The following is a 26,448-nucleotide window of genomic DNA, read 5'->3' as shown; positions in this document are numbered from 1 at the left end:
TTATGGATCTGGCCCAGAGTATCTCCGCTTAGTTTGTAGTATCAAGCAATTGGATAATGAAACAAGGTAAATTTCTCCAAACATAAACAGGACATATTTCTGGAGTTATCATGTAACCACATAGCATGGCCAGTGACAGTTCCTTCTTTTGTTTACTTTCAGATTTACAATGAGACAATCCGTGACCTTTTAAATCCTTCTGGGGTTTTGGATCTGAGAGATGACTCGAAGGGGATCATCCAAATTTCCGGGATTACTGAATTTTGTCCTTCTAGTGCTGAGGAGGTAATTATGGACAGATCATGTATATTACAGCCAACTAAACATCAGCCCATGTTGCTCTTGGAGAAAATGACTGTACAGGCGGTCCCCTAGTTACAAACATCTGACTTACAAACGACTCCTACTTACAAATGGGGGGCTACAACAGGAAGTCAGAGGAAATCTACCCCTAGGAAGGGAAATTCTCTCCTGTGAGGCCTCGTACACACAACCGTTTTCCTCGACAGAATCCATCAAGAAACTTGGTGGCAGAGCTTTTTTGCCGAGGAAAACGGTCGTGTGTATGTTTTTCATCGAGGAAACTGTCGAGGAACTCCTTGACGGGAGTCTCAATTTCCTCGTCGTGTTCCTCGTCGGGCTGGTTTTCGACGAGAAACACGTTTGTTTGTATACTAAGAAACCCGCGCATGCTCAGAATAAAGTATGAGACGGGAGCGCACCTTCGGTAAAAGTAGCGTGTGTAATGGAGATAGCACATTTGTCACGCTGTAACAGTCTGAAAAGTGCAAATCGTCTCTTACCAAACTTTTACTTAACACGCAGTAACATGAGATTAGCAAAAGCAGCCCCAAGGGTTGTGCCAGTGGAATCGAACTTCCCCTGCCGTTGTATGTGTTGTACGTCACCGCGTTTGAGAACGAGGAGATTTGGTCTTGACAGTGTGTACGCAAAGCAAGCTTGTCAAGTTTTTCCACAAGCCTGACAAGGAACTCGTCGAGGAAAACGATGTGTCTTTTCCGACGAGTTCCTCGGTCGTGTGTACGAGGCCTAAAAGTTAACATGGGAAAAAGGTGTCTCCACTGAAGCTTTATCACCAATCCTTGTTTCCCTAACAACCCAGTATTTTCATAATCCAATTGTCATTGGGACAGAAAGTGAGGTGAACTCTTCTGATCAGGGGCAGAGACAGCAAAACACATGTTACAGGGGTGATAACCCTTCCCTATGCTATCCAAAAAGGCTTAAAAATGTATTTTTTGGCTGGAGCTACACTTAAAAAATGTACCTGTTCCAAATTACAAACAAATTCAACTTAAGAACAAATCTACAGTCCCTACCTTGTTTGTAACCTGGAGACTGCCTGTCCATATGACTCAATGGAGCAATTGCAAATCAAAGCAAAATTTTGATGAGCCCCACCACTTTCCATTGAAATCTTTGCAGCATATTTTGCACCCAAAGTAATAACCATGAGCCTATATTGTCAGCTATTTATACCTCCCATTTCCTGGTGCTCTCTGGTAGCCTAGGCACCACTCTTATTATCATCCTTTTCACATTGGTTCCGAGGTTAAAGAACACAGGCTTCATTTTAAATGTCTGTCATATAAGTAATAAACGGTAAATGCTGTTGTCATATTGGTGGTCTTTAAAGAATCACTCTTTACCTTGGTGGTTATTATAAATGCCCCTTACATTGGTTTTCAGTGAGAACTCCCCCACTTACATTGGTGGTCAGAGTGGTGCCCCCTTACATGGTGGTAATGATGTGCCCTTAGCATTGTCAGTGAGGAGTTCCCCTTTTTATTGGTAGTAAGTGTTTTGTCCCTTTACATTGGTGGTCAGTGGAAACGTATCAATTTACATGATTTTTTAGTGGCAAGAAGAATGCGCTCTCTCCCATTCATGGTCAGTGGCAGGAGAATACTCCTTTACTTTAGCGGTTAGTGACATGAAGACTGACCCCTTACATTGGTTAGTGGCAGGAAAGCTGACATCTTATATTAGCTGACAATGGCAAGAAGAATGCTCTCTCCTGTCAAAGGTTAGTCACACAAAGCATGCCCCTTTACATTGGTCGCTACTGGCAGGAAGAATGGCCCCATACATTGGTGTTCAGTGGCAGGAAAATGGCCCTTTACATTGGTAGTTGCAGAAAAAATGCCCCTCCCATTATAAGTTAGTGACAGAGAGAATACCTCCTCCCACCAATTATATTGGTGGTCATTGGCAGGAAGAATACCCCCTCAAATTGGTGGTCAGTGACAGGATGAATGCTCCCTTACATTTGTGGCTAGTGGAAGGAAGAATGCTCCTTCAAATTGGCGTTCAGTGACAGGAAAAATGCCCCCTCACATTCAAGGTTAGTGGCAGGAAGAATTTCCTCCCCTATTACAGGTTAGTGACCGGAAGAATGCCCCCTTACATTGGTGATCATTGGCAAAAAGAATGCCCCCTTACATTGGTGATCATTGGCAAAAAGAATGACCCTTTACATTGGTGTTCATTGGCAGAAAGAATGCCCCCTTACATTGGTGGTCATTGGCAGAAAGAATGCCCTCTAACATTGGTGGTCATTGGCAGGAAAAAATCACCCTCACATTGGTAGTCATTGGCAGGAAAAATGCCCCCTTACATTGGTAGTCATTGGCAGGAAAAATGCACCCTCACATTGGTAGTCATTGGCAGGAAAAATGCCCCCTTACATTGGTAGTCATTGGCAGGAAAAATGCACCCTCACATTGGTAGTCATTGGCAGGAAAAATGCACCCTCACATTGGTAGTCATTGGCAGGAAAAATGCACCCTCAGATTGATTCAGCTAAAGCAAGATAATTTGTCATTGGTTACTTGAAGCAGCTGTAGTCTGAACACTGACCAGAGCCTGGCCCATTTTATTTATGTATGGAAAGCTTGTCAGATGAGGAGAGTTGTGGAGGATTGCTGCTCAATCCCACCCCCAGGCATTCCCCTGCTCCCAGGTGTAAGGCCTCGTACACACGACCAAGTTTCTCGGCAAAAAACTGCAAGAAACTTGCTTGGAGATATTTTTTTTCCTTTTGCCGAAAAAAACGGTTGTGTGTACATTTTCGTCGAGGAAACTGTTGAGAAACTCGACGAGCCAAAAAGAGAGCATGTTCTCTATTTCCTTGACGGGAATGGAGAAAATTGGCTTGTCGAGTTTCTCGACAGCCTCACAAGGAACTTGACGAGCAAAACGATGTGTTTCGCCCGTCGAGTTACATTGGTCGCTACTGGCAGGAAGAATGGCCCCATACATTGGTGTTCAGTGGCAGGAAAATGGCCCTTTACATTGGTAGTTGCAGAAAAAATGCCCCTCCCATTATAAGTTAGTGACAGAGAGAATACCTCCTCCCACCAATTATATTGGTGGTCATTGGCAGGAAGAATACCCCCTCAAATTGGTGGTCAGTGACAGGATGAATGCTCCCTTACATTTGTGGCTAGTGGAAGGAAGAATGCTCCTTCAAATTGGCGTTCAGTGACAGGAAAAATGCCCCCTCACATTCAAGGTTAGTGGGAGGAAGAATTTCCTCCCCTATTACAGGTTAGTGACCGGAAGAATGCCCCCTTACATTGGTGATCATTGGCAAAAAGAATGCCCCCTTACATTGGTGATCATTGGCAAAAAGAATGACCCTTTACATTGGTGTTCATTGGCAGAAAGAATGCCCCCTTACATTGGTGGTCATTGGCAGAAAGAATGCCCTCTAACATTGGTGGTCATTGGCAGGAAAAAATCACCCTCACATTGGTAGTCATTGGCAGGAAAAATGCCCCCTTACATTGGTAGTCATTGGCAGGAAAAATGCACCCTCACATTGGTAGTCATTGGCAGGAAAAATGCCCCCTTACATTGGTAGTCATTGGCAGGAAAAATGCACCCTCACATTGGTAGTCATTGGCAGGAAAAATGCACCCTCACATTGGTAGTCATTGGCAGGAAAAATGCACCCTCAGATTGATTCAGCTAAAGCAAGATAATTTGTCATTGGTTACTTGAAGCAGCTGTAGTCTGAACACTGACCAGAGCCTGGCCCATTTTATTTATGTATGGAAAGCTTGTCAGATGAGGAGAGTTGTGGAGGATTGCTGCTCAATCCCACCCCCAGGCATTCCCCTGCTCCCAGGTGTAAGGCCTCGTACACACGACCAAGTTTCTCGGCAAAAAACTGCAAGAAACTTGCTTGGAGATATTTTTTTTCCTTTTGCCGAAAAAAACGGTTGTGTGTACATTTTCGTCGAGGAAACTGTCGAGAAACTCGACGAGCCAAAAAGAGAGCATGTTCTCTATTTCCTTGACGGGAATGGAGAAAATTGGCTTGTCGAGTTTCTCGACAGCCTCACAAGGAACTTGACGAGCAAAACGATGTGTTTCGCCCGTCGAGTTCCTCGGTCGTGTGTATGAGGCCTGATAGTTGCTGTAGTGGTAGTTCCACCTCTGAGATTAATGAAAATCTATAATGAATTGTGTTTTGTTACAGGCCATGGCTTTGGTGCAAAGAGGAAATAAACACCGCACCCAGGAACCAACTGCAGCCAACAAGACATCTTCCAGGTCCCACGCAATACTCCAAGTTGTTGTGAAAAAGAACAGCAAGTTAGGTACTCCGGATGAAGCCAGGATAGGCAAGCTATTGCTGATAGACCTGGCAGGGTCAGAGAGGGCATCACAGGTACTGCTAATATTGAAAATCTCTTGTGTGACTTGTCCTGCGACTTGGGACTGCAAAGTCACATGACAAGTAGTACCCCATTATTTCCAATGAGTACCGTTCATATCTGTGTGACTTCAAGTCGCAGCAACTTCAAAGTAGTCCCTGCACTACTTTCGTCCGACTTTGATGTGACTTAAGGTCCATAGACCTCAAGATTTTACAGGCATTGCTTAAAGTCGTGGCAAAATCACGTGATTTTCAGGTTCTTCAAGTGTGAAAGGGATCTAAATAGACAAAGGTGCACATACTTACAGGCTTACATAAAAGGACAATTCAGTTATGCATTGGTTATACATCTTTTAACATATTTTTCAATGCAGCTAGTGGAAGTTCATAATCAGTAAGTGAATAAATCAGCTTCGGAAAGTGCTTAAAATAACCAAGGTTTAATATCACTTTAAATCTTACATATAATTACATAGTTAGTCTGATTGAAAAAAGACACAAGTCCATCCAGTTCAAGCAATAAAAAGGGGTGGGGGGACAATACAATCCCATACACACAAATCCTTTACCCACAGTTAATCCAGAGGAAGGTGAAAAAAACACACCAAAGCATGATCTAATCTGCTCTAGCAGGGGGGAAATAATTCCTTCCCGATCCCCCAAGAGGCAATCAGTTTTTCCCTGGATCAACTTTACTAATGTTAGTATCCAGTCATTTTATGTACATTTATGAAATCTGGCCATACACTAAACCAGGGGTCTCCAAACTTTCTAAACAAAGGGCCAGTTTACCGTCTTTCAGACTTTAAAGGGTCCAGACTGTGGCCATTGGAAGTAGAAAATGTCCTGGCAGCTGTGGGAGTAAACAATGCCCCATCTTTTGGTATCATTGGGAGGAACTGTGCCCCATCTGCTGTGTCATTGGGAGGAACTGTGCCCCATCTGTGTCATTGGGAGGAACTGTGCCCCGTCTGTGTCATTGGGAGGAACTGTGCCCCATGTGCGTCATTGAAAGGAACTTTGCCCCATTGTTGGTGTCTTTGGAAGGAACTGTGCCCCATTGTTGGTGTCTTTGGGAGGAACTGTGCCTCATCTGTGTCATTGGGAGGAACTGTGTCCCATTGTTGGTGTCATTAGGAGGAACTGTGCCCTATTGTTGGTGTCATTAGGAGGAACTGTGCCCTATTGTTGGTGTCATTGGGAGGAATTGTGCCCCTTCATTGGTGTCAATGGGAGGAATCATGCCCCATTGTTGGTGTCAGAGGATTAAATATTTAAATAGGGCTGAATAAAAGCAAGCAAAGGTACACATCTGGCCCCTAGGCTGTAGTTTGGAGACCACTGCACTAAACAATCTAATTTACAACCTCCTTTAGATTTACCAAAACTACTGTATGTAATAGGAGGACAGACCTAAACAATCCCTTCAATTTGTATCAAAGCAGGCAGGCACAACGTAGTTGTATAAAGAAAATTGTACAAATTGGATTGTATAGTCTATGGGAAACCTAAAAGAGAATGGTAGATGCAGGCTTCTGGATAAAGCAACCAAATTCTATTAAGGACAGTAACATTGCAGAGGACCAGATGTGCTTGTCTTAATCTTTTTAATTGCAATAAGCAATTACTTGCCAAAATCTGATTTGTTTTTGTGAGGTACAGACCGATTTTGTTTTTTTTCTCAGTTTTAATGAATCATTCCCCCAAGGAATGTGATTGTCTCCTTAGTCACATCACACTTGGCCTAAAATATTGTTGTGAAAGTCTTTCCTTAGCAATGCGTGAATCTCTTTCTATAAACGGCACATTCAGTGTTGGTCACAATGGTGTGAAATCATTAATGAATCTGCTTTCTGTTTTGTAGACTCAAAATCGAGGAAGACGGATGAAAGAAGGCGCTCACATAAATCGCTCTCTTTTAGCTCTCGGAAATTGCATCACTGCATTAAGTGAGCGTGGCAGCCATACTCATGTTAATTACAGAGACAGTAAACTGACGCGACTTTTAAAAGTAAGCATTTTTATAATATAAGAGAATTTAAATGACACCTAAACCTAGGAACCAAAAATGTATAACTCTATATTGCAGCTTATTAGTCCTTAGATGCAGTGACTGCATTCATTTTCACTTTTCAGGCAAAGGACATTTTCGGCAAGTACGTAAAATACATGTTGATCGCGCCAGAAATACATAGGGGGTTATTTACTAAAGGCAAATCCACTTTGAACTACAGGTAGAAACTACAAGTGCAAAGTACACTTGAAATTGCATGAAAGTGCACTTGGAAGTGTTGGGTCTCTGGCTTCCTACCAATTAATGTGGCTCTTCCACTGGCCCCAAGGCACTGTAGTGATGTAGGGACCATCAGAGAGAACAGAACAGTTATTTCATGTATGCTTTTTGGGAGATGCAGTCCATGTATGGTAGTCCTGCTCTAAACTTATAGGGCCGGATTCACAAAGAGTTACGCCGGCGTATCAGTAGATACGCCGACGTAACTCGGAATCTAAACCCGTCGTAAGTTTAAGTGTATGCTCAAACTGAGATACACTTAAACCTAGCTAAGATACGACGGCCTGCGCCGTCGTATCTTAGGGTGCATTTTTTCCGCTGGCCGCTAGGCGGCGCTTCCGTTGATTTTGGCGTAGAATATGTAAATGACTAGATACGCCGATTCACGAACGTACGCTTGCCCGTCGCAGTAAAAATACGCCGTTTCTGTAAGAGATACGCTGCGTAAAGATAAAGCTGCCCCCTAGGTGGTGTAGCCAATGTTAAGTATGGCCGCCCTTTCCCGCGTCGAAATTTGAAAATTTTACGTCGTTTGCGTAAGTCGTCCGTGAATGGGGCTGGACGTAATTTACGTTCACGTTGAAACCAATACGTCCTTGCGGCGTACTTTGGAGCAATGCACACTGGGATATGTACACGGACGGCGCATGCGCCGTTCGTAAAGAACGTCAATCACGTCGGGTCACCAATAATTTACATAAAACACGCCCCCTCATCCTCATTTGAATTAGGCGTGCTTACGCTGGCCCCATTTACGCTACACCGCCGTAACTTAGGAGGCAAGTGCTTTGTGAATACAGCACTTGCCTCTCTGACTTACGGTGGCGTAGCGTAAATACGATACGCTACGCCGCCGTAAAAATTTGCGGATCTACGTGAATCCGGGCCATAGCTTTCTAGGCTGGTCCTGAATTTTCAGACTTTTCCAGTCCCTCTTTCGTTTAATAGTTCAGCTGGCTCTCTTTCACCAGCTAATCCTGTGCCTTTTTTTTATACCAACAAACATTGGCAAAGTACTTATTTTTGCAACAAAGAAAACTATTGCCAGGGTTTGGAAGAAGTCCTCACTCCCCTTTCAGGAAGGTAAAGACCCGATGATTGTGAATGAGAAAATATATCCAGACTCACAGCTATAATTTCTTAAAATTTGAGAACCTTGACTCACCTATGCTTTGCCATCCTTGGACCCGCTTAGTCTAAGTGCCTGTTAATGTTACCCATTTACTCCTAACCCAAGTCTATAGAGTATGAGTGCTACCCTTTCTCTCTGCCCTTCTCTCTGCATCCTCCCACTTTCTTTTACCCACAAATATTTTAGCTCTTAAAGAACCCCTTCTAATGCTTACAATTTATGATCATTGGACATGAGCCTATGAATGAATGTCTTTCCATGTCCTCACACTGAACCTTGTGCTTGTGTTCTGTTCCCCATTTCTGGACTCAAATATGTTTACATTTCTACATGGGCATTTCAGCTGTTATGCCTAGTACACACGATCGGTTTTCCCGGCTGGAAAAAGGTAGTCGGGAAAACCGAGGGGAAAACCGAGGGGAAAACCGAGAACCTGCTCGGTAATTTTTTCCCCCCACACACGACCGGGTTTCCCGACAGGAAAACTGCCATGAGAGTTTTGGTCGGGAAACCCGGCCGTGTGTATGCTCCGCCGCAGTTTTTTCCCATAGGAAAACTACTGGCTTAAAAACCACCGGGAATCCTGGCGGGGAAAAAAAGAGAGCTGGTTCTCTTTTTTTTCCCGGCAGTTTTCCTGTCGGGAAAACTGCGATGGAGCATAGGCCTCATACACACAACCGTTTTCCTCGACAAAATCCATCAAGAAAATTGGTGGCAGAGCTTTTTTGCCGAGGAAAACGGTTGTGTATATGTTTTTCGTCGAGAAAACTGTTGTGGATCTCGACGAGAAAAGAAGAGAAGATGTTCTCTTTTTTCTCGTCGGGAGTCTCAATTTCCTCGTCATGTTTCTCGTCGGGCTGGTTTACGACGAGAAACACGTTCGTGTGTATGCTTAGAAACCCGCGCATGCTCACAATAAATTATGAGACGGGACCGCACCTTCGGTAAAAGTAGCGTTCGTAATGGAGATAGCACATTCGTCACGCTGTAACAAACTGAAAAGCGCTAATCGTCTCTTACCAAACTTTTACTTAACACGCAGTAACATGAGATTAGCAAAAGAAGCCCCAAGGGTTATGCCAGTGGAATCGAACTTCCCCTTTATAGTGACGTTGTACGTGTTGTGCGTCACCGCGTTTGAGAACGACGAGATTTTGTCTTGACAGTGTGTATGCAAAGAAAGCTTGACAAGATTCTCGACAAGCCTGACAAGAAACTCGCAGAGGAAAACAATGTTTCTTTTACGACAAGATTCTCGGTCGTGTATACGAGGCCTTACACACGGCCGGTTTTCCCGGCCAAAGGCTCTCATGGCAGTTTTCCCGACCGAAAAAACGGTTGTGTGTATGAGGCTATAATGTTTTTGTTAGGTCTCATACACACTAGATGTTTTCTAAACTCTCTTAGATGCCTTTCTCTGGGCAGCAGTGTTTCGGCAAAAACAAAACCCCTGATGCTTGTAAAAGTGTGTAACGTGTTTACCCACATCAAACGTTTGGGCAATAATTCATTTTATTGGCCAGAATAAATGGGCATTATTAATTAATGCTCAAGCCCTAAATGTGCCTAGGGTTCATACACATTTAAACGCGTTTACAAACCCAAACTCTTCTGCTCCTGGACGCACTGGCAGAGGGTTTTTCTTTTTTTGCTGCCTCTAAACTCTCCTGCTACTAATGCTGCTAAAAGCCTATGTGTACATGGACACAAAGGCTCAGGCCTCGTACACACGACCGAGGATCTCGATGGGCGAAACACATCGTTTTGCTCGTCAAGTTCCTTGTTAGGCTGTCGAGGAACTCGACGTGCCAATTTTCTCCATTCCCATCGAGGAAAAAGAGAACATGCTCTCTTTTTGGCTCGTCAAATTCCTCGACAGTTTCCTCATCGAAAAATGTACACACGACCGGTTTTCTCAGGAAAACAGCAAGTTTCTTGCTGTTTTTTTGCCGAGAAACTCGGTCATGTGTATGAGGCCTAACATTCAGGGGAGTTTAGAAGCAGGAAAAAAAATGCCAGATGCCCCTAGGAGCAGCTGTAAAAATGTTCAATGTGCATGAGGCCTTAAAATGAAGAAAAATAATTGAGTAATAGAGCTATACATAATTTCTTCTTCCATTAGTTTATTAGATAATCTCAGTTAAAATTTTTGTAAAAGATGGTAAGTACAATAAGAAAAAAAATGGTTTCATATAACCAAGCTTTTTTCTATCATAGGATGCTCTGAGTGGGAACAGCAGAACAGTAATGATAGCACATGTGAGTCCCTCCATAGCTGCCTATGATGAATCTCGCACGACTCTGATCTATGCAAGCAGAACCAAAAACATCAAGACCAGGGTGAGCAACTGCCATGAAAGATAAAGATGGTGAAGATTTTTAGAACATAAACAGTTATTTTCAGGCACAATCTTTCGGGCCATATTTAAGAAACCTTTAGCGACTAAAGCTATTCCCATACATCTTTGTAGAGTGCATGTAACGATTGGGCCTGAGTTGCAATTTTAAACTTGAAATAAGCTCAATGTCAAACTCAATGTCAAGATTCCCAAACATCAGGGATATGTCTTTGATGTTGGAAAGAGATGTAGGAAAGTAAATACACATATTTGTCAGCCGTAACTAACAGTTTGGCCCATCCTGGGTCATGTGATCTAAGTCCAACATCGGATCTCAAGATCTATAGCAAGTCTGTATTTTGCCACCATTGTCAGCAAAGCCTTCATTATTTACAACTTTCGGTCACCTGAGTACCGTGGCACCTGTTTATTACAGTTGCCAAGTAGGTTTAATCCCTTTTCTGCACCCACCCTCACTAATGCTGTTCTCAGTTTTTAACATCTTTCAAATTTTGGATTTTGTTCTGATGTAAAATGTTTATTTATTGGTGATTTGTAGAGACTGATTTGCATGACTTTTAAGTCAACCTAACTTTGTTCACTAGATACAAACATATAAGGTGGACATAGAATCAGATGTACCGAATTTTCTAATATTGTGTGCTCATATGCTAATGTAAAGTGATTATTAACTTTTCAAAAGATTGTAAAACTTCCTGTGATAATGCCTACATTAGCCTCAAAATCATTGCCAAAGAACACTTAGAGCCGGTTCACACTGGGGCGACTCGTCAGGCGACTCATCTGCCTGACAAGTCGCGTCCCATTCTATTCAATAGAACCGTTCTAATAGGAGCGACGCAAGTCGCTCCGACTTAGAAAAAGGTTCTTGTACGACTTCGGGGGCGACTCGGGGCGACTTGCATTGCCTTCTATACAGAAGTCATTTTGCAAGTCGCCTCTGAAGTCGTCTTCAGGACGCCTTGACCAGTCGCCCCCGAAGTCGTGCCCAGTGTGAACCAGCTCTTAGGCTTTGTGGATTAATTTTATTACCTCTAACTTATACAAACAGTTGCTGCAATAACCTTCTGGTATTATACATCAATGCTGAGTTAATGTGGCATAACTTTTCTATCTGCAAAGTAGAGAGTGTCCTGACTTGCCTACTCGCCCCCTCCCCCCTCAAGAGGCTTTCTCTACTCCAAGGAGAAAGCCTCGCTTTACGGTGTGTAGTTACAGACAGAAGAACAGGAAGTGAGCATTTCTCAGAAGAAATAAGGACATTTAAAAGCAAAATCAAAGGATGAGGTAAGTGAAGGAGGACAGCACTAAGGTAAATGAAGCTATTTAGGGGGAAAAAAAATATTTTACAACCCCTTTAACATTTATTTTCCTTCTGTTACTATGCTTTCATATAGCATGTTTGAGGCACATGGCCTCTCTAGGGGCTCAGAAGGGGCCTGAGACCTCCCGTGCACCCTTGTGGGGTTTACCAATAGACATAGTATTCTGCCTATGGTGTTTGATGCTGTTGTTGTGGACTCCTTTGGTTATGTCTTATGTACTTGTTCTGGATTTGTAATTTGTATACCCCTTGCAAATAGTGCTTGCAGGGTTGAGCTTCCACCTTTTACTATTTTTGTCATAAATGCTTATCTCTTTTTACCTTTCTGTTTTTGGTGGATATTGAAACTTAAAATAAAGATTTTGCAAAAAGAATAAAAAAATTATTGCCAAAGAACAGCATTTTTTCAAGGGCTAATTTCTAATTAGAGACGATCTCAGGTGTGATTGGATTCAAGTCTGAATTTACCTGAGTGAGCCTGCTCAGATGTTTTTCAGGTATTTTGCTTGCGTATCAAGCATCAGGAGATCGTTGTCTGGGCTGGAGTTCTTTAGGCGTAAAATAAAAAGGCCAAAAATGTGTTATCATGTGTTTACAGACATTGCCTTTTAATTCAATGGGAACAAAACTGCCCGAATATGCTAAACAAAAGCTCATTACTTTTTTGAACAAGGTTGACTGAGCATGCAAGTGTGAACAGGCACAATTAGAAAGAATGGGATTCTGTGTAGTCAGGTGTAGGGAAATGAGCAGAAAAACGCTCATGTGAATGAGGGATTATAATGTTTCATGCCAGAAAGTTATACAAATCAGAATGAGTGAGTGATCACTGGGGTAAGGAAGAAAATGATTACTGCCAGCAGACAGCAGTAGACGTGGATGACATAACTTTCCTATTTTCAGGCAGACCTTGGGAGACTGTGCCAAGGCACAGTCACATGGCTGAAACCCATAAACTGCTTTTAATGATAATATGTACAGTTTTTTTAATTTAAACTATAATGCTGCATTATCTCAACATTTTATGGGGTTGACATATTTCTTTTAAGTCGTTAAACATTTTAGGAGAGTTTCCACTTAAAAAAGAAGGGTGTTCATTGGCAATACCAACCAACCAATCACAGCCCATCTCTCATTGACCAGAGCAGATTAGAGAATATTGCAGGTTTTGATGGAATGGTATGGTTGACAAGGACTTCTTAAAGCGGGGTTCCAACCACAATTAGCATTTTTTAAATGTATGTCCTTTCATCCTGCGTTTTTATAATATAAATCTGGTCACTTACTATTTTACAACCCGCTGCCGATCTGCATAGATATTCAAAAAAGATAGTTTATAAAACTATATCTACCCCGTTGTCATTTTGCTTGTGGGCATTGTGAAGCCTACAGGCACTTACTTCCTGGAAGTCTTGGATGGGAAGTGATAATTGGACAGCGCACTGCATCCTGGGAAATGATGACACACATTTCCCAGGAGCATTAGAGGGAGATGATGTCAGAATCCTAGGTGGTTAAAAGGCAGATTTCATGGGACCGCATAGCAACAGCATTTCCAGATGAGTAAAAAAAAAATCTTTTTTTTTTTCTTTTTTAGTCGTAAGCTACAGTTTAAAGCAAAATTCTTTTTTTGATGGAACCTCCACTTTAATCTCAGTTCAGCTTCTTATCTACTTGTCTCTTTGCTCTTTTTGCATCCATTCATCTAATGTTTTTTCTAGGTGAGACAGAATTATGAGAATGCTGCCCAACATGCTACCAAATATGGAAGGGTTCTCTACAATCTTCACAATGAACTAGAAAAACTACATCAAAGAATCAATGAACATGGCCGGGAGATAAGAAGACTGATGAAAACAGAAGTAAAAATCAGAAGTCCACAAGGTATTGTCATAACTTGTAATAATTTGAAAATCTCCATCCAATACTTGTAATCATTTGTCACCATCTCTTCTCATCCTTAGCATCAAAAACTAGACCAAAATTAACACTATATTTCAAATTGGAAAGTTAGCTTTTGAAGCTGTAGAGGGTGGCAGTTAAAAATATTGTCACTCTAAAGCCTCATACACACGATCGGACTTCCATCTGACTTTTCCGTGTATTTTTGTCTAAAGGGGCCGTGAACTTGGTATGCATACACACGGCAGAACATTTTCAGCCAACATTCACCAAATCACATGTTTTTTTCAGCTCTTTACCGCCACCCTTTGGGAAATTTCTGCTATTCTGATGTTTAGCATTGGTTCTGAGCATTCGTGTTTGTACTTTGGATTTTAGTCCGGTGGACTTGTGTAGACACGATCGGATGATCCTCCATCGGACATTTGTTGTCGGAAAGTTTGAGAGCATGCACAGCGAATATTTATCCGTTGAAAAACAAAAAACAATTGATGGAGCATACAGACGGTCGGATTGTCCGATAAAACACATGCGTCGGACCGTTGTTGTCGAAAAGTCTGATCGTGTGTATGGGCCTTCAGAATGCTGAAAGTTGCTGACAGATATGAAGGTCAGACAGTCAAAAGGAACTGCAGAGGCATTTAGCATCTTCTTGTTTCACCAGAATGTCAGGTTGTTTTGATCAAGCAAAGCTTTGACACTTCCATGTTGGAACTTGCCAATAATCCCCACCTCGCACATTTTCAATGGCACATCATTATGATGAGCTACCCCATTAGCCAATAAGAATGTGTAGAAGGGAGAGAAGTGGGTAAGGCCTCGTACACACGACCGAGGAACTCGACGGGCGAAACACATTGTTTTCCTTGTTAGGCTTGTCGAGGAACTCGACAAGCTTGCTTTGCGTACACACAGTCAAGACAAAATCTCCTCGTTCTCAAACGCGGTGACATACAACACATACAACGGCAGGGGAAGTTCGATTCCACTGGCTAAACTCTTGGGGATGCTTTTGCTAATCTCATGTGTTTGCGTGTTAAGTAAAAGTTTGTTAAGAGACGATTTGCACTTTTCAGTCTGTTACAGCTTGAAAAATGTGTTATCTCCATTACAAATGCTACTTTTACTCCCGTCTCATACTTTATTCTGAGCAAGCGCGGGTTTCTTAACACACAGACGTTCGAGTTTCTTGTCGAAAACCAGCCCGTCGAGGAACTTGACGAGCCAATTTGAGACTCCCGTCGAGGAAATAAAGAACTTGCTCTCTTTTTGGCTCGTCGAGTTTCTCAACAGTTTCCTCAACGAAAATGTACACACGACCGGTTTCCTCTGCAAAAAAATATCTCCCAGCAAGTTTCTTGCTGGCTTTTGCCGAGAAACTCGGTCGTGTGTACAAGGTCTCAGCATTTGTACAATGAGGAAGTGTCAGAACTTTGCTGAATCAAACCAGAATGACATGTGTGCAAAAATATACACTCATTTATTAGTGTAATGACATATTAATCAAATAAGCCAACATTTCAGGGCCACTCAGGGTCCCTTTCTCCAGGCAGCATTGTCTTTGCAACAAAGTGCATGTGACGTCTCATTGTTTTACTGTGATTTTGCATGGTGCATCTACTGCAGTCACTACAAGCATCCATTTATTACTAAGATCAAACATTAAATGGGTTGTAAAGACACAAATATTTTCCTCTTAAATTCAAGTCTGACAGTAGCTGATAAAGTAAAAAGTAATGTTTTGCATTATAACTAGTTTGATACCTGTTGAAATCTGTTTTATTCACCTCCAGCACTCCTGAATCATTATTCTCACTGACTTCCTGGTTTGCGGTGCGCATTCATTCTTGCTACATAACGGCCTAATAGGAACTACAGTTCCCATTAGGCTTAGCCTCCATGCCTGTGAAGGATAAGAGAGCATCTTCACGCAGGGCTGTAGTCATAGGGAGGGGGTGAGCACATTCTGCTTTCCACCATGCAAAACGGCTCAGATGCTGGTGGAAAGCAAGAAGAGGAGAGACAGGAAATGGCATTTTCAAACCTGGATTACTGTATTTTGGAGGTCAAAAGGAAAAATGAGGTAAGTGATATTTAAATGCTCTAGCTTACAGCAATCAATTAATCTAATAAAAAAACGAACCTTTAGTGTTCCTTTAATAGGAGTGTGGTCCTCATCGTTTGATTTCAGGCACTTTTGGGTATCCGTACTTCATACCTTTTTAGTATTCTCAAAGGACAGATTCACATTTATCAGAATAAAGGCTACCCCCAGACCTCCTGAGCTTAACTGACACTAGCTAAACAATATCACAGCAGTGTCCGACTCTGGTGTTAAAGTCCTATGCAAATACATTTTCCTAAGTGCTGGCTGAAGAAAGTAAAGGATTTACTCCTTCATTTTCCTTTATGTATAATAAGTAGAAAATCCCTGGAGAGAAATACACTTTTGTAATAGTTGCAGGTAGGTGTAGCTAGGAATTTGGGTGCAGAAATCTGTTAATATGAGTGACCCGGAAATAGAGGAGACCATTGGAATATCCAGATGTGGAAGGAAGATGTCATTATGGTTGGCTGTTGAGAGTAAAAATGGAGTCGGTTGTTTCTTACTTGATTAGACAAAGGTTATGATGGTGGTGGGCAAATCACAAAAGCTTGAAAACATACTTGAAACCCATACTAATGCATAGTTGTATTTACCGTCTTTCTTCCACAGAGGATGCAGATCAGGCTGAAGACTCACACAAAGAACACAAGCTAATCAATTTGGTGAAACAATTTCAGTGTGTTCTTGAGGAACATATGAAGGTGAAATGCTGCCTTTTACAGCTGGATAATTCCCATCTAGAACAACACATTGACACTGTCCGCCATCTTGCTACAATAGCTGAGTAAGTACACTGAATGGATAATACATGTTACAACAGTGCCTTGCAAACTGCAGTAAGAGGATATAGTATGTATACTTGTCTTTTTTCTTTCTGACTATGCCTTGAAGATACTATTAGGTAGATTCAGTAAGAGTTAGGCCGGCTTATCAGTACATAAGCCGACCTAACTCAGAATCTACGCCGACTTATGTTTACACGTATGCTCAAACAGAGATACGCTTAAACATATCTAAGATACGACGGCTTGCGCCGTCTTATCTTAGATTGCAATATTTTGGATGGCCGCTAGGTGGCGCTTCCATTGCAGTCGGCGTAGAATATGTAAATGAGTAGATACGCCGATTCACGAACGTACGCCCGGTCGACGCAGTACTTTTACGATGTTTACGTAAGAGATAGGCTGCGTAAAGTTAGTGCTAGGCCCTATTGGAATAGTAATGTCAAGTATGGCCGCCGTTCCCGCATCGAAATTCGAATTTTTTACGTTGTTTGCGTAAGTCGTCCGTGAATCGGGATTTACGTCTTTTACGTCCACGTCAAAATCAATAGGCCCGTGCGGCGTACTTAGCCGCAATGCACACTGGGAAATGTAGGCGCCCGGCGCATGCGCAGTTCGTAGAAAACGTAAGGTCAAGCCCCATTAACATACAACACGCACCCCTCAAACACATTTGAATTATGCGCCCTTATGCCCCCCGATTTAGGCTACGCCGCCGTAACTTAGCAGGTAAGTACATTGTGAATCATGTACTTGCCTAGCTAACTTACGGCGGCGTAGCTTAAATGCCTTAAGCTACGCCGCCGCAAAGTTAGGCATAGGTACCTGAATCTACCTATAAATGCTTATAATGACATTAGATAGTATATAAGACATGATCATTTACAGTTTGTGACCTGCTTCCAAACCAGGTAGGAGGTATGACATTGACAATTGATACTTCCTGTCAGTGTATATACCATGGAGAGCATGATGCTAATAACCTTGGAGCAGTAGTCAACTGCCGCCTTGGGTATATTCAGTACACAAATAGCTCATGTTATTATGCTTATAAGGCACAGCTGTTATATACATATGTTAACGAAGTAACTTAATAGTCTGATGTACTGTAACAATTCACTAATAACCAGTATAATGTAACTAGAGGACATACAAATCATTAGCAGCATACAGGAACAGGTTCCTGGTAAGCTGAATGTTTGCGCATAATTTTCTCCAAAATGGATACCACTCGATGGTGGGTAGGTTGAAGGGTCTGAATAACGTTTCTCATATTTAAAGTGCCATGATATATTGACTCATAACACAGAGAAATCACACTTAGGAGTTAGATCAACACCAGCTTTGCAGCATTCACAACCTTACCAGAGCGATGAATCCTGCTAGTCAGCATCCAAAATATAAAACACAGACTCTAAATTTAGTATTAAAGGGGTTGTAAAGGTTCGTGTTTTTTCACCTTAATGCATCCTATGCATTAAGGTGAAAAAACACCTGGCAATCACCGGCCCCCCAGCCCCCTGTTTTACTTACCTGAGCCAGTTCACCTGCTCGGCGCGTCCCCTCCATCCTCCTCTTCACGCAGTCCTGGCTTTGATTGGATAGATTGATAGCAGCGCAGTCATTGACTCCCGCTGCTGTCAATCAAATCCAATGAGGCAGATGGGGCCAAATCATACACTCGGCACGCCCGCAAGGTAACCCCCTCGGGACAGAGCTTCCCAGAGGGGGTTATCTAATGCGGGGAAGAGCCGAGAGATCCGCCGAAGGACCCCAGAAGAGGATTTTCGGGTGCCACTCTGTGCCAAACGAACATGTTTGTTATTTAAAAAACAAACAAAAAACAAACAAAAAAAAAAACTTTAGTATCACTTTAAATGATCACTAAAGAGAATTTTTTTTAAAATAACAAACATTTTTTACTTACCTCCACTGTGCAGCTCATTTTGCACAGAGTGGCCCCTGAACCTGGTCTTCTGGGGTCCCTCGGCGGTTGTCTCAGTTATGGTGGAAAGCTATTGCGGGCGTGCTCCCATGATACAGCCAGCGGCTATGGCTGCTCACTGTATCATTCGGCCCCCGCCCCCAGCGCGCTGCATCATTGGATATGATTGACAGCAGCACGAGCCAATGGCTGCGCTGCTATCAATATCCAATGACGAGCCGACTCAAGCTGGGGGAAACCGTTGCGGGAAACAAGCCCACAGAGTTTCGGGGCTTAGGTAAGTAAAACCGGGGGGGCTGGGTGGGGAGGCCGTCATTGCCAGTTCTTTTTTTCACCTTAATGCATAAGATGCATTAAGGTGAAAAAAAACTAACCTTTACAACCCCTTTAACTAATTGCTGCCCACCCACAGTAGCCACCAGTTTCTGGGTTTGTGCCCCCATTTTGTCTTTGTCTAGAGCACAAGTTCATCAGCAGGTCCTGTCCAATGATTTATGGCTGGGACTTGCTGATCGGCTGTAGCCAATCACAGAACGTTTCTGTGTCTTGTTTGTAAACATCGACAAAGGATGTTCTAGGGTGTTCTCTTCCTAAATCCTTTTCAGTTCAGGAAGAGAAGAATGCAGGGTCACGGTGAGTTGAAGCAGCACATATACGTTAAAAAATCGCTTGGAATTTTTGACCACAAGGTGGTGCTCATATATCACTAGTAGCCTGATGCACCAGGGCAACCTTAACTTGTGGAACTACTCGCATTGATGTAGAAGGACAAACGGGATGTATTAATCCTGTCTTCCATTCACCCACACAACACATTTACATGGCTTCTGGTGTCATTGAAAAACCTCTCTGTGTCCATGACTATAATATATGGGAGGAGTAGACTTCACTGACCAAATGATGAAGCCGTATTTAGCTGCCCACAGAGCTAGACACTGGTACAAAAAAGTTTCTATATGTTTATTTCAATTGGCTATACAGTGTATAATTATTTTGTAACTTACAAAATAACAGAAAGAACTGGATCCTTCTTAAAATTTCAGGAAGCGATCATTACAGCCCTTTTGTGTCCAGAAGGCGCTGTGGCCCAAAGCCAAAATCCATATGCAGTTAGCTGGATGCATGAGGCATTTTACAGATGTCTACTAAGATACCCCAAATGAATCCTCAGATTGGGGGGTTGGTGATTACAGTAGCTATCGGTTTTACTTTTCTCCCTTTTTCCAATTTCCTTCTGTCTGCTGCAGAACGTCCCTATTAGTTTAAGGGGGACGTCCGCTTGTTTTACTTGGATTGTGTGGCTGTCCTCCCTTTGTTAGAAGGTTACATATAATGTTGCACATAGCAGGTGAGCCACGGTCTTTGGCTTGTATCTAATTTCTGGCACAGTCGCCTTCACTTAAAGGTTAAAGTGAAGTTCCACTTAAAAGTCATCTCCTCCCCCCCTCCGGTGCCACATTTGGCACCTTTCAGGGGGGAGGAGGGGAACGGGTACTTGTTTTTGACAGGTACCGTTCCCCACTTTCGGGAGACTGGGTCACGGAGTTAGACCCCCTCCTCCTTCCTCCGCTGCTTGATCAATTAGAAAGAGCAGCATGCTTCACATATGCGCAGTATGGAACCGGTTGTGAAGCTAAAAGGCTTCAATGCTGGGTTTCCTTGCCAGGGATGGCAGCGACTGCACCCAACAGCCAATCCGAAGATCAGCTGGGGTGCCAATATCACGGACTCCCTGGACAGATAAGTGTCTATAATTTAAAAATCAGCAGCTACAGTATTGTAATAGATTTATCCCTGGTCCAATTCCAGGATACATGTTCTATTCTGTCGCTGAGCCAAATTCATGATGATGTGAGCATACATGCATGTATAAGAAATCACACTGCTTCACACCCCATCATCAACTCCAACAGGAAGCCCTTTATTCAGGTTACAGCTTTTATAGCCAAAGTGACAAAAGCAAACGTCATCACATATGGGTGCATCTAAATGGGTCATCCACATATGGTCTTCTCTTGTTACATCTGTTCCTGGCCACGAGGCAAGCATTCAGTCGCCATATTCCTTTGCTCGGTGGGAGGGCATGAAAATGAGTGGGTCAAGGAGTGGAGGAAAAAGGAAGGGGCAAGGAGTGGGTTACGGAGTAGGAGTTAATTGACATCTGTTCCTCGTTTTCACTCTGGGATGATTAACTCTGTCACAACTTTTATTCTAATGTTTCTCACGTGAATACTGAAATACACACATAGGTAGGTATATATATATATATATATATATATATATATATATATATATATATATATATATATATATACACATACATATCGCAACAAGAAATAAAATAAATAAAATAATAAAAGAAAGGAAAGTAATATTTGAGTGGTTAAAAGAGAAAGATAACATAGACATTTTATTTAGCTCCATCACAGTATTTATAGCTGCTGACTTTTAATTTTTGTGAGGGGCTGGACCGCCTCTTTAATGTAAGAGTTTTTTTTATTTAACTCTGGTTATATAACGGCTTAATTTAGAGGAGTTTTAGTACATTTTATATTGCAAAATTGGATATAGGTAATTGCAGTACTGTACTAATTGCCGTACATGTAGCTGAGAGGTTATCTTATTCTCCTTTCTTTGTGTTAAGAAGCTTAACAGTAAAAACCTCCTGTTCTCCACTTTGTTTTACTGTTGATGTATTCTGTATAGTAGAGGATTAGTGGTATTGTTCTTTTCTACCACGCAATGTTATTTGTATTTTATTTTTGTCTTGGAAAATCTTACTAAACACTGATGACAAGGAGAATATCCTCTTTCTTCTGGTATGCCAGAAGACTCCAAAGGGATTCTTATTGGTCAGAGCAATCACACGGCCCCACTGACAGTTGACTGCTAGTCTTTGTGAACATTATGATGCTACAGTACATTGCCTCCAGGGCTGTGTAGTGAAGTTTTCAAGTGTGTGGCCCATTGCACTGGCTAGTGTGGGCACAGACAGCAATAAAACCCAGAGGAATGACAAGCCTACACACCTACAAAATGTGTTTTTATTTTTGCCTTCATCCCTGTTGGGGTCTTTTTGGGGGCTTTAACCCCCCTGGCGGTATTCCCGAGTTTAGCTTGGGGTAAGATTTCTGTACCAAAAGCGGTATCCCCGAGCCAGACTCGGGCTCGCCTCGCAGCAGGCACAGACAAAGTTACTTACCTTGTCCCTGGATCCTGCTGTGTGAGCGAGCGGGTCCTCTCTCGATTCACACAGTGTCCCTGTGTGCCGCTGATCTCCATTCCCTGCGACGTTACGACGCACGGGGGCGGAGAACAGCGCCAAATTCAAAAAGTAAACACATTACATACAGTATACTGTAATCTTACAGATTACAGATTACAGTACTGTATGTAAAAAATACACACCCCCTTTGTCCCTAGTGGTCTGCCCAGTGTTCTGCATGTACTTTCGTATAATAAAAACTGTTCTTTCTGCCTGCAAACTGTAGATTGTCCATAGCAATCAAATATGTCCCTTTATGTCAAAAGTGGTTTTAGAGCAGCTAGAAAACAGTGATAATAAATTATAATCACTTGCAGAATTGAGCGATAGCGATTTGTGGGGAAATTCGTCATAAAAAAATAAAAGTAATAACAGCGACAATTCTGCAACTGAGTAAATTTCAGTGTTTTTGAGTTAATTACATTATTGAATAATTTTTATTATAATTATATTATTATTTGTTATAATTATTTATAATTATATATTATATTATAATTTTTGATTTTGTTTTTCAAACTTTTTCATACCCGGGATGCCTACTAGACTCTTGTTTGGACAGATTTAAGTGAGTTATTCATAAGGATTACAGGCCTACAATGTAAAACACCAAATTTCCTTGCAAAATAATGGTACTGCTTTCAGCACATAAAATCTGAAATAATCATACAGCCAGGGAGGTTAAAACTATCCTTTGGGCTACTTTGCTCTATAGTCTTATTCTTGGTTATTCTGTTCTTTGTGATGCAGCTGGGAGCAGGACAGACCTCAGTGCTATACCCAGCAGAGGTCAGGGAAGACTGCTGTGGATACAATTGATGTGGGAGAAGAGGAAGAAGATGGAGATTCCGATATTACTGAACCTCATGAAGTTATGATGGCCAGAGAAGAAATTAACATACTTCTTGCTGAACAACAGAAAACATCTGCGAAGATGGTAAAAGCTTCCTTCAGTTGTTCTGGTCTGTTAGAACAAGACAACCTCCAAATTAACTATTTTGACCACCTAATTCTAAAACTAGCAATGTACGACTTTATTTTCCCTCGTCGACAATCAATCAATTCCTCCATTTATGCTAAATGCCATGGATGGAGGAATATCCACTGCTGGCTATTGAACTGTATCTAAAGCTGCCTGAATAGCCATATTGTAACTGCATCGGATTGGATGCAGTCACTGTTTGTCAAATTTCCCACCCAGCTCAGTAAATTTTTACACTTTTGTTGAGCCAGGTCGTTTTTATTGGGCCACCCATGGCTCAAATTTCAGATGATTCAGCAAGAATTGGACAACATTTGAATCATGGCCAGACTTATACTCCATAGTACATCACCCTGCACAATGTATGTACATTGTACAGTAATACCTTGGATTACGAGCATAATTCGTTTCAGAAGAATGCTTGTAATCCAAAGCACCCATATATCAAAGCGAGTTTCCCCATAGGAAATAATGGAAACTCAGATAATCCGTTTCACAGCCACTGCTTGTCTATGCAGTACCGCATGTTGCTAGAGGTACGGGGGCACCGGTGATGCTTGGAGACGCTCAGAGACGCTCAGGAATGTAGTGTTTCCAAATGTCTCCAAGTATCTCCGAGCATCACTGGCGTCCCGCACCTCTGCCCAAATGTAGTACTGCACACCCCAGAGGCTTGAATCCTGCTCATTTTTCAAGACAGCACTCGTAATAAATCAGGATTTGGAAAAAAAAACAGCTTGTTTTGCTAAACGCTCGTAAACCGCGTTACTTGCAATCTGAGGTTCCACTGTATTTAAAAAGACTTTGATAAGCTAGTGAAATGTTGAATTTCCATTAAGGTTGGTCATAGGTGCCTCAAATTTCACCCTATTCCTGCAGATTTGGCTGAAATTTGAGCTGAAGGTAGCACCGTCAGTTGATATTGCTGTGTGTACCCAATGTCTTCATTCTCCTCACATATTGAGTTGTCCTTAGCAAGGATATAGAGAGAAATAAAAACCTGACAATGTTCCCGTCCTTCCCCACTCTATCCAGAACTAGAGAAATTCTACACGGATACTTTGTGAATTTGTATTAAATCCGGAGGAAGGAAATTTTTACAATTTTATAGTTTTATAGCCCATAAATATTCTAGTACTTGACCCAGTGGGATTATTTACTAAAAATATAAATTTTACTTGCACATGATTTGATGGTTGAAGTGAGCGCAACTTTACAAGTAAACATTCACTTCCTTTTAATTGAGCCCAATTGATAAAGCAATGTCATTGGTTTACTAAAGGAGTAAAGGCTGTTTACTTAGCGAAGTGAAATTGCACTGTAACAGGAAATTATCACGTAGCTTAGGTTTCGAGGCCAAGCTCTGCTGACTTCAATCATCCAAATATATACGGAGGGAATCTTATTTTTTTTTTTTTTTTTGTCCTTGCATGTAATTGAGTATTCTTTGCAAAGTGCATTTTACCGCATTCACTAAGCTAAGTGAAATTTGCTTTGCAAAGTAAACATTCACTATGTACAGTAAAGAGAACATCCTCTACTCATTTATTAAATCAACCCCAATAGATTGTGCATTGCAAAATATTATTTGAGTCAACAGCTTTTTTTAAACTTGAAAAGAGGATGTAAATATGAACAAATGAGCTTTGTCCTCTGTATATCTAATCGTCAATGTATTAGGACTGCAGTAACATTACAAGTGGTTCTTGTTCTTGTCAGTAGACCTTGCTTTCTATAATATAGCAGAGCAGCTAATATTATACTGTAACCTGTATGTTGAATGTGTCTGGGACCGTCCAAAGTTCTTATGACGTTTCTCTCTCATAGACAACACTGAAAGAACAATGGGCAAATTCCAAATTTAAGGCATCTCAGCTGGAGAAGCAGATTCCTGACGAGTTCAGCAGTGATCAGGGAGAGTTGTTTAGGTTGCTCCACAAAATACATGAGCTGCAGGTCTCTAACAGTGAACTACTAACCAGGTCTATATGTAAGGACAGCCTGCTCTACCAGAAAGACTTCGTAATTCTGGGCCACCAACATTACAGATCCCTCTGTGAGAAAATCATCCATCTGCAGCAAACATTAATAGGTAATGGTTTCAGATTTTCCCAAGTGGTCATGTAATTTTGCAGGAGGCATAATTATTTAAAAGAAGGTGGGTGTGCACTATTTTATTTATTTCTCTTTTATTTGAGATTCTGTGGCCCGGATTCACGTAGGTGAGCGCATCTTTGTGCGGGCGTAACGTATCCTATTTACGTTATGCCTCCGCAACTTTCACAGGCAAGTGCAGTATTCACAAAGCAAAGTTGCGGTGGCGTAGCGTAAAATAGGCCGGGGTAAGACCGCCTAATTCAAATGTGGAAGATGTGGGGGTGTGTTATGTAAATTTATTGTGACCCCACGTAGATGACGCTTTTTACGAACGGCGCATGCGCCGTCCGTGAAAGTATCCCAGTGCGCATGCTCCGAATTAACGTGCAAAAAGCCAATGCTTTCGATGTGAACATAAATGACGCCCAGCCCTATTCGCGAACGACTTATGCAAATGACGTAAAACATGAAAAATTTGACGCTGTTCCAACGTCCATACCTAACATTGGTACGCCTCATCTATGCCTCATAGAGCAGGGGTAACTTTACGCCGGAAAAAGCCTAACGTAAACGGCGTATCTGTACTGCGTCGGCCGGGCATACGTTCGTGAATAGGCGTATCTAGCTGATTTACATATTTCTAGGCGTAAATCAGCGTACACGCCCCTAGCGGCCAGCGTAAATATGCAGTTAAGATACAACGGCGTAGGAGACTTACGCTGGTCGTATCTTAGAGAAATTTTGGCGTATCTGATTCTTTGAATCAGGCGCCAAGATACGACGCCTCAGACTCAGAGATACGACGGCGTATCTGGAGATACGCCGTCGTATCTCCTACGTGAATCTGGGCCTGTGTGTTTAAAAAGGAAATCCCCCCCCCAAAAAAAAAAATCTCCTGCTGAATAGTTTGAACTACTTTGTGTACTACTGATCCCTTACATCAGGATTGCCCAACCTTTTGAAGAATGAGGGTCACCTAAGCGACTTGGTAACCGGTCGTGGGCCACAAAGATTAATTCACAATGTGGATCAGCTCTTAAGATATGTTTATCACTGTTTACATTGGCATTTGTTTCTTGTCTCATCTGTCTTTGTTAATTTGTTTATTTCAGATGAGAAGGTCCATGATCCAGAGCTTCTACATCTGCATGAAATTGATTATGTGAAAATAAAGCAGACAGAGGAACAAAAGTCTCTGCTTCTAAATAGGTTTAAGGTAAAGCGCAACTGAGGAAGAATAAAAAGTGTACTAGTTTAAAATTAAACTCAAAAACATCCCTTCCCTATCTACTGTTACTTAAAAGCTGGCAATACATTAAACAATTTTCTTATTCAATTTTCTTTAGATTTACCTTCAACTGTGTAGTGCAAGGGTGTCAAACTCAATTTCATCATGGGCCTCCTCATCATTATGATTGCCCTCAAAAGGGCCGGTTGTATCTGTAAGATTGGATGTCCAGCGCATCCCCCCCCCTTTATATTAGATGTCAAGAGCCACCCCACCATCAGAAGTTGAGTCCCCCACTCTCCCTTACATCACAGTGCACCCCCCTTACTTTATGCTGCTGCTGGGAA

The 26,448-nt window shown here is 42.0% G+C and overlaps 1 protein-coding gene across 1 annotated transcript in view; it reads left to right on the top strand.

Annotated features, from left to right (window-relative positions):
• The window catches only part of LOC120943401 (kinesin-like protein KIF19), a 76,123-nt gene that overhangs the window by 26,618 nt on the left and 23,057 nt on the right, over positions 1-26,448 (top strand). Inside the window, exons 6-14 of the mRNA XM_040356681.1 lie at positions 163-285; positions 4,508-4,699; positions 6,552-6,698; positions 10,330-10,452; positions 13,518-13,680; positions 16,415-16,589; positions 22,545-22,731; positions 24,604-24,868; positions 25,986-26,089. Of these exons, the coding sequence (XP_040212615.1) occupies positions 163-285; positions 4,508-4,699; positions 6,552-6,698; positions 10,330-10,452; positions 13,518-13,680; positions 16,415-16,589; positions 22,545-22,731; positions 24,604-24,868; positions 25,986-26,089 (1,479 nt within the window). The remainder of the gene's footprint in view (positions 1-162; positions 286-4,507; positions 4,700-6,551; positions 6,699-10,329; positions 10,453-13,517; positions 13,681-16,414; positions 16,590-22,544; positions 22,732-24,603; positions 24,869-25,985; positions 26,090-26,448) is intronic.

This window comes from Rana temporaria, chromosome 6, assembly GCF_905171775.1.
Source record: "Rana temporaria chromosome 6, aRanTem1.1, whole genome shotgun sequence".
NCBI lineage: Eukaryota > Metazoa > Chordata > Amphibia > Anura > Ranidae > Rana > Rana temporaria.
Note: the sequence above shows the minus strand (reverse complement) of the source record. Positions and strands in the feature narration are given on the sequence as shown.